Here is a 9242-nt window from a genome sequence, read left to right on the forward strand (position 1 = left end):
CTCAGCCCTTTGGCTGTCCCTGTCCTCTGACCTGCTGCAGCCCCTTGCTGCATGAGCTGGGAGGGAAATTGCTCCAAGGCACTCTGGATGCCAGTGTGCTGTAGGAGCAACGCTCCCCATATCCTCAGCAGCAGGAGCATTTCTGACATTGGCAACAAATACCTGCAACATTTCACTGCAAACAAGAGTAGCTTCCTTGTCTCTGAGCTAGGAAGACAGTTTTTATACTTTTGTCTCTTATCTTACAGCAAGTTTATCTTGTAGCAATAATTTAATTTAATGAGGAGTACATTTTTTTAAAAACAAAATACACACTATAAGAAAACAGGAAAAAAAATACAAAACAAGAAAAGGAAAAAAATCTGTAGTGTGCCTGGCATGGGTTTATACCCAGTTCTCAGCATCTGCATTCTGAAGCATGTCATGTGGTGTGTGTCATAGGCAGGGGAGGGGATCCTGACCTTTTGGCCTTAACATGATAGCCTCCAAGAGGGTTTTGAAACAGGGCCCTTTAACTTTCTCTTTCATATATTTTGACAGAGGAGAGAAAGCAAACGTTCCATTTTAAACAGTTAATGCATAAATATAATAGTTGAATTGCAATTCACTACATCTTCACCACCTAGTAAATGCACCATAAAACACTTTATGCTTTCTCTTTTGGTCAGGACATGATTCACAGCTGGCTGGAACTAAGCCTACTGTGACTGCTCATGTAGATAAAGTTACTTATGGAATGGCTCTAGGTCTGAGGAAGAGGAACGAGAGAGGAGAGGGAAAGAGGTACATAAAAGGGCTGTGCACATCCCATAACAATCCATATTGGAGGTACAGGCAGAATTATACTGTTGTTAGAAAAAAAGATAGCTGGATAAGGCTGGTAACTGGGACCCTATGTTCAAAATATTTACGCACATGAATAGCTTTATATTCACAAGTGGGTCCAGTACATTATTTATCATATTCATTTACTTATTTAGTAGCTGCTGCTGCCAGTGAACAAATTGCTTTTCTAAAACAGAGGAAGGCACAGTTTCTTCTCCACAGGAAGGCTACCATCTTGTCTTGCCTGTTACATTGGTTTCTGGGGATGCTTCAGGAGTTTCACAAGAGAAAACATATACAGAAGACAGATCCACATTTGAGGAGCCATTGTCATTTGCATGCACATTTTTGGGACATAGATGTGTGCATCATACTGCTATTGTCCATGGAGCACTATTCACAAAGACAATGAGAAATTTGTGGCAAATAACTGCAAATGCACCACTAGTTTAATCTGCTTGAAGAACCACTCCCCATCTTTTGGGGGAAATTGCATATACACATTAAGAATGATCCATTTGGCACCCTGAGGCAATTTTCATTTAAGAAACAAGAGAGTACTTGTGTACATAAAATATATTAAAAAGAATCATAGTAAATGAGCATGCAAATAAGTTCTATGAAGTTAGGTAAGATGAACTTTGTCCTATTTATTCTATTTACTTTCTTTTCACAACATAAATTTTGGAATGCAGTAAGCTATCCAAACATTTTTACTTCTATAATGCAATTAACTTCACTAATTACAGTGTGTCCTTATTGTAAAAGAGAGACATGTAGAATTTATTATTGTGCAACAGGACTTATTTGCTGACCAGAGTACATTTAAAAACAGAAAAATTTTTAAAAGACTGCATTTTTTTTTACTAATTTACTAATTTAATGTCAGAATCTTACAGTTAGCATTGGATGGTAATTTCTATGCACAATGGGTAATTTTGATTGCATTTCTCTCAAAACTGGCACCATTAGTTTACCTGCATGCTTGAGCCAACCTTTACTCGCTTATTATAATCCAAATACCCCATACAGGACCATCTAGGCAAGACAGTGTTTTGTAATATGTATGTTTTTTAACAGTGGACCATAAAATGCATGATTTTCAATCAAAAATTGGCAAATGGATAAACCTTACTTAAATTTTTCTGTCAGTCAGGTACCCATGGCAGCGGTGAACTCCTCCTACTTCCAAGTACACCCTCCCTTTCAGTTTGCTATATAATAACATATAGAAACAATATAGGGCATTAAACTTGTCTCAGCTTGCAAGTCCACACAGCTTTCTCCATGTGGGTTATCTGATTTTTAAAGAATTGCTTTGGAGCATGAAATTGCACATAAATGAAGCACATGATACATTCACATACAGTGTTACAATCAGATGTACTTTGAAAGTTGTGAAGTCAGAATGAACTAATGGAAGCATCCCATATTTACTGTTCCTGATCAGACAAACACTTATTTTTAAATGAGGCAGTAGACCTAGTACATGTGGGCTTGTTCTTGTGTTTTAAGTATGTGCCTAAATGTCTTTGCTTGGCTAGAGAAATTGTGGTTGATAAATAACATTTATGTTTACAAGTTAAAACAGAAGAGGTTCCAAGTCTTACTAGCTACAGATTCTAACTGGGATCTTAATCAAGAATGATTTCTTTCCATTTTTGTTTCTTCTCATAACTAATAAATAATTCTGTTAATTGGAAGAGGCATAGACTATATCCTACAACATGATTCTTTTTCTGTCATGCCCTTTGTGACATCTGAGACCTTTGGCAGGCTCACAGAGGCAGTCAGACTGAAATGTAATATACTGTTTGTTCAAAGCCTGCTCACATTTCCTTGTGACTTTTACTAGCTGGAATATTCACTGAATTTAAACAAGTTTTCCCAACATTGAAAACTGGGAATTAATAATTTTTTTTTTGCTGGTGTAATAAACATTTACACAGGCACATGCCAGGAAAGCAATTCACACTTATCAACAATTTATTGCCTATTACTGCATATTTTCAAAAACTATGAGCTAAAGCTAAGCCCATCAGCCCATATTAGTAAGGTTTTCCTTCTAGAAGAGGTACAAGAAAGTGGGGAAATTGTAGTGATATGAGCACCATGTATTGGGATCTTGTAGGGAAAACATCAGTAGATCCAATCAAGACTAATTATTTTAAATGGTGTTGGCAAAACACCAAAGGTGATAGCACTTTTTACTCTGCTAAGTGAATTATTCTAAATGCTGCAAAGCTGCTGAAGAGTGAGAAAGCAGGAGACATGGCATTTTAGTGGAAGGAAAACTCACAAAGCAAATGAGCTATTCTTAAAAGCAATCTTTTAGAACTAAGTGTTGGAGAATGCCAGTGTTCTTTGCCATAAGTAAAAACCCCACACAGTATATCACAATTTGCAAAAATGTGTAGTTTCATGAACAACTAGCACTAATACTGAGGTGTTTTCTTTTACAGGAGTCTTGCAAATAATAATCTCCAGTCACTTCCAAAAGACATATTTAAAGGCTTGGATTCTTTAACAAATGTGTAAGAAAGCAATTATTTAATATTTTAATTATAATAGAAGTATAAAGAGATTATTTTAGAGGACATTCTGAGTAACCATTCACACCACTAGCCAGTAATGGGTCTTGTTAGTGGGTAGAGACTACACAGTATGAGTAGGCTTGGGTTTTTTTGTCTGCCGGTGTTGGGAATTTGTGATGGCTTTGAATATTCCATCAGTTATGAAGATCAGTAATATTGTTAGTAGTTATGTAATAAAGCTGCATGTTCATTAAGATTTCGTGAATAAGAAGGGAGGATCCTTAGGGATGCATGAGAGAGCAAGGCATGCAGGGAAGGTAGAAGATACTTAATGGAGTAACATCTTAATGTGGAAAAAGTTCCTGGGAAAGCTAACTTTTATCAATAAAGCATGGGTCTAAGTAAGTATCCCATACTAAATCTAATTGCAACCATATCAAAACATCAAAATATCAAAATATCATTTATTTATATATATTTTATATATATATATATATATATATATATATATATATATATATATATGTATGTATGTGTGTATGTATGTATATGTGTGTATATATATATATATATAAAAATACCAGTAAAAATCCTGTTCCATCTGATCTGGTATGATAAGCTCAGAAAATCCTTTGCCTGCTCCCAGTGTTAGCAGGTAGGCTGAATCCCTGGAGCAGAGCTGCAGCAGTGAGATGTGGCCATGGGCAGTGGATCTGGAGCATTACTTGGCAAGGCTGAGCATGGCCAGGTGGTTACACAGTCTGGTCCTGGCGCTCGCCTGTTCCTGTACATACAGTCACAAATCTGACTGAAGACAGCTGTAAAGGCCTTAAACAGAATTCCTTTGCTTGTATCTCCTGAAGACCTAAATGAGTGTAGCTAAAGGAGATAGTGAATACTGATGGGCTGACCATCAGGTTACATTAATTCCTTTTTTTTATCCAGAATTATTCTACTTAGAAAGAGTAATGCAAAGGAAACAGGAGTCCATTAGTATGGGAGACTTTTATGTACCTGTAAACTTGGAGAAATAGATAAAAACTTCTGACTGATCACCAAGTTAAGGTCTCCTTGATTACCTTAATGTAATTAAATCTGTATGGGTTCTGGTATGTAGATTTAACTATGGGTCAGGATAAATTAAGTCAGGAAGGCCTCAAGTAAGAATAAGCAAGAGGGCACTTATTTAATAAAAGCCTGTTTTGTTGTTCTCAAGGAGAAATACATTAGCTGACTATTTCTTTTCAATGCATGATTTTTTTGTTGTAGAGATCTTAGAGGCAATGCATTTAATTGTGACTGCAAACTCAAGTGGTTAGTGGAGTGGCTGGGCAGCACCAATGCAACTGTTGAAGACATTTACTGTGAAAGCCCACCAGAATATAAGAAGCGCAAGATCAATAGCCTCTCTCCAAAAGAGTTTGATTGCATTATTACAGGTAATGTGCCTCAAATTATTTAATCTTCCTAAAGTCAAAGCTGTAGATTTTCATTCTAGACCCCATTTTTGCAGGAATGCTGCATTCTGGGTGGAATTTCTACTAAAATCAATATGAACTTTGCTGGTCTAAATCTGACATGGGAATCATTTGGGAGCAGGGTCCTATATTTCAGTATCTACTCAAACTTTAGTATGTTACATAATGATTTGGAAAACTGGGACATAAAACAGTACCTCTTTTTATTGAGAAAGATTGAAAACCAAATTGCAGTTCTCCTTTATCAACAGAAAAATTCTACTAGTGATGAAATACTGTAATTTGTAATAAATTGGTATCTGATAAGCAGATGTTTTTTCAGTACAGTATGTAAAGTATCTCTGTAATTATCATCTGTTGTGTACAATTTGCAGAATTTGAAGTTTATCAGTCCCTGCCATACCAATCTCTGTCAGTAGATACTTTCTCATATATGAATGATGAACATGTGGTTATTGCTCAGCCTTTTACTGGAAAATGCATCTTTCTTGAATGGGACCATGTGGAAGTGATGTTCAGGAATTACGACAACATTACAGGTATGAATACTGCTTGACAAATAACCTTACAACAAATTATCCAAAAAGTGATACTAACCCTGTCTCTTACTTTTCTTTTTATAGGTACTTCAACTGTTGTGTGTAAACCTATAGTTATTGAGAGTCAGCTGTATGTCATTGTCGCACAGCTGTTTGGAGGCTCCCACATATATAAAAGAGATATTTTTGCTAATAAGTTTATAAAAATTCAAGATATTGAAATCCTTAAAATCCGAAAACCCAATGACATTGAAACTTTCAGGATTGCTGAAGACTGGTATTTTGTTGTTGCAGACAGTTCAAAGGCTGGTTTCACCACGGTTTACAAATGGAATGGGAATGGATTTTATTCCCATCAGTCTCTGCATGCCTGGTACAGAGATACTGATGTGGAGTATCTTGAAATATCTGGCAAACCACATTTAATTCTGTCAAGTAGTTCGCAAAGACCTGTAATATATCAATGGAACAAAGGAACAAATGAATTTGTTAAGCGGTTTGATATTCAAGATATGGAAGATGCATATGCAGTGAAGCATTTCAAGGTGAAGGAGGATGTGTACATTTGCTTAACAAGATTTATTGGGGACTCTAAAGTAATGAAATGGGGTGGTTCAGCATTTCTGGATTTACAAAGGATGCCATCCCGAGGGTCAATGGTATTCCAACCGCTTCAGATAAATAATTATCAATATGCCATTCTTGGAAGTGATTATTCTTTCACTCAAGTCTATTACTGGGATGCGGAAAAGGCAAAATTTGTGAAGTTTCAAGAATTAAACGTGCAGGCACCAAGATCTTTCATACATGTCTCCATCGATAAACGAGATTTTCTCTTTGCTTCAAGTTTTAAGGGAACTACTTTGATTTATAAACATGTCATAGTTGACTTAAGCGCATGACACTCATAATTCTGAGATTACATCAGACTTTCTACCATAAGCGGACAAAATGAACTAAATGCATGATGACTCTCTTATCTTACTTCCAAATGAATGCCTTTAAAAGTTGAGATTGCTAGAACAAAGTATTACTAGTATCTTCATCTTTAATTGTCAAGTCTAGTGGTGTTGGAAGTTGCATTTTTTAACAAAAAGAAATTAAATTAACTGTTCTTTGCATCCACAATATGTAAATACATGTGCAACTGCATCTGTTGCTATAAAGAATATTAAGATGTACTTTTCCATTTATTTATTCACCTGTTTGAAACAACTGCCAAATAAAATGTTTACATTTTGTGTCTTTCACATTCCAAATATTATTTGCAGGTGATACTTTTTATTTGTGTATGTATTATGCACATATAAAATAAAGCCAAGAAGGCATATTGCCCAGTGCAGTGTTGTACTGCATAGAAGATGCATGAAAGATCAGGTGGGTTTTACTAATAACAAGAAGTTCTTGATAAAAATACTGCATTGAAACACAAGCCTATAAATGATCACCTGGGCAATCCTTGCACTTATTGGAAACTTCACTGACTTAAACAGACCTCTAAGCAGAAAAAAACCTTTCAGTTATCTAGATGTGCTTGTAGGATGAAGGGTTCAGTTATACACATCTAATTGTAGGCTAGGCCTTTGTACTGTGTGTAGCTGTTTCTAAACATCTACAAAGAGCTTGGCAGAATAAAAGACAAGGTAAAGGTCTGTGTTTGTTCACCTGATGCTGAAGAAGCACAAAACAAATATCTTGTACAGCACTGGGGCTGTTACTATGCTGAAAGCTAGAAGAAAAGCTTATTTTTCAGCTAGCATTATTTCTGTAGCTGAACTGTCACACATCACTTGCATGAATTCAGTGTCCTTGTCAAGTCTTTCCACTGTAATTGCAATTATTTAGTCTTCAATGAATTTATTCCTTATTTTGAATGAAGCTAGTGAATGGGAAGTAATTTTTTTCCACTACCCTGCAATGAATCTTAGTACCAGGTAGTTCTGAAATTCAGGGAACTTTGGATGTGTAGTCAGTTTGTATAGTGTATGCAGCTCCAGGGAAGCTAACTACATCTGTTAAATTGTGCCAAATCTAAATGTGGCATGGAAATCTATTACAAGCTCAAAGTTAAAATAGTCTTTTGTTTGTATTCATCTAGTGCACCATTTGAGAGAAACCTACACTGATGCAGAAGATGATTTGGTGCAGCTCAGGAGGAAAGCTCAAGTTTATTTTAGATACCTTTGCATTCACTTAAGTTACCAAGCATTGTGCTTCAGTGCCATCTTTAAAATAGAGACATGAATACTGTGTTCATTTCTAGACATTTCTACCACTCACAGATGTTGACTGTGAATAAAACTATGACTATGAATAAAACTAATCATACTGTGCATGTCAGCTAATCACATGAGCTGATTAATGTATATTTAGGAAGTCAGTCCTAAACAGTATGCCTCTGTAATAGATAATGGAGGTTTTTTTATATTTAATGTTATTTAAAATCAAAAATTCCAACCTGAACAACACTACTCTAGTAAGTTAATTTTTCTGGTGTCTTTTTATCCATAGCTGCATATGCTCTGCTAAGCATTTGGCTTAGTAACTACCTATTCCATAAGTATTTACAATGTGAGTAGAAAGATTTTAAACTATGTTTCACAGCTGAAACTTCCCAATTGTTTCTTAAATACATTTCCAAATATCATCTTAATAAATACTCTCGTTTGGCAGTTTCCTTTGTATGTCAAACCATATTTCCTTTATATAGTTTTAGCTGTTACATCAGCATGATTTCAAACCCCAGATGAAGCCAAATAATAATTTTTTTTATTTCTCAACATTGGCTGCATATCTGTGACTGCCAACTCAGTTTCTTCTTCAGTGCCCTTTGCATGGGAAAGGAATGAAATATAAACATGAACTCATCTCCAATCTACCAGCAAACTATTAAGTGTTTTCTATTCCTCTTGTCTTCTGTTTCAATCTTTTACTTAAGGTCCTATTGAATTATGTGCACTGGTTTTTATCTGATTTTTCCCATTATACTTGCCTACATGCACTCTCTATCAAATTATAAAGATAATGACTATGCATCCTTCTCATTATGAACATATTATAAACATCTGGCTGAATTTAAGTGGAGTTGGAGAAACTTGCTAATCTGCTACCAACATTTATTTACAAACAGCATATTGCCTCACAGTGTACCTTGAAAAAGTTACATTTCATGGAAATATATTCCAGAACCAGCCAGCTGTGCTGGCTAAGGCCTATGCTATCATAGTGCTATGATTGCTCTCCTGAGTTTTACCTCATTCTGAAATGATGTGACAAACTTACAGGAATTCACTGTTACTCCTGGGTTTAAATGAGGAATTTAAATGCCTGCAAGGGTGTGAGTCACTAGAATTTTACATTCACAATACATATAAAACTCACCATGGTGCTGTGGAGGGTGGCAAGGGATCAATCTGCTGGAGAACACAACTGCAGTACCAGTTTGGTTGTTCCTTCAGAAAATTTTTTCCTATAGTCAAGCACTAGTGATTTGGGAAGTTCTTAATGCCTATGTCATTTTTGGAAGGTCAGCTAATTACTATAAAATGCTGAATCTAAACCTGTTTTCTTTTGAAAATCCCTTTCTCTAGTCCATTATGTCAGGTGGAGACTCACAGGGACAACAGCCAGTTTCTTACTGTGTGACTAGAGCATTTCTTTGTACCACATAAGGAACTGGGGTATTTTTAGAACAGGACCCATAATCCTTAACATAGGAAAGCATAAAGGCTCATTAGGTGGCTCCCTGTGCTGTTTCTTCCTGATTTCAGAGACTGGGCATTTTAACAGCTCATCTGAGCATAAAGCTAAGGCCTATTCCATCCTGGTTCTCTGCTCAGTACTCCTTCTAATATCAGTGGAACAGT

At 35.9% G+C, this 9242-nt stretch overlaps 1 protein-coding gene across 3 annotated transcripts in view; it reads left to right on the forward strand.

Moving 5' to 3' along the window:
* The window catches only part of LGI1 (leucine rich glioma inactivated 1), a 28791-nt gene extending 22156 nt beyond the window's left edge, over window positions 1-6635 (forward strand). For all 3 annotated transcript variants that reach the window (XM_059477010.1, XM_059477012.1, XM_059477011.1), the window contains 4 exons: window positions 3288-3359; window positions 4629-4798; window positions 5212-5376; window positions 5461-6635. In XM_059477010.1, coding sequence (XP_059332993.1) covers window positions 3288-3359; window positions 4629-4798; window positions 5212-5376; window positions 5461-6278 — 1225 coding nt within the window. In that variant the 3' untranslated portion in view covers window positions 6279-6635. The remainder of the gene's footprint in view (window positions 1-3287; window positions 3360-4628; window positions 4799-5211; window positions 5377-5460) is intronic.
* The last annotated feature ends 2607 nt before the right edge of the window (window positions 6636-9242 follow it).

Source organism: Ammospiza nelsoni, chromosome 8 (assembly GCF_027579445.1).
Source record: "Ammospiza nelsoni isolate bAmmNel1 chromosome 8, bAmmNel1.pri, whole genome shotgun sequence".
Taxonomy (NCBI): Eukaryota; Metazoa; Chordata; class Aves; order Passeriformes; family Passerellidae; genus Ammospiza; species Ammospiza nelsoni.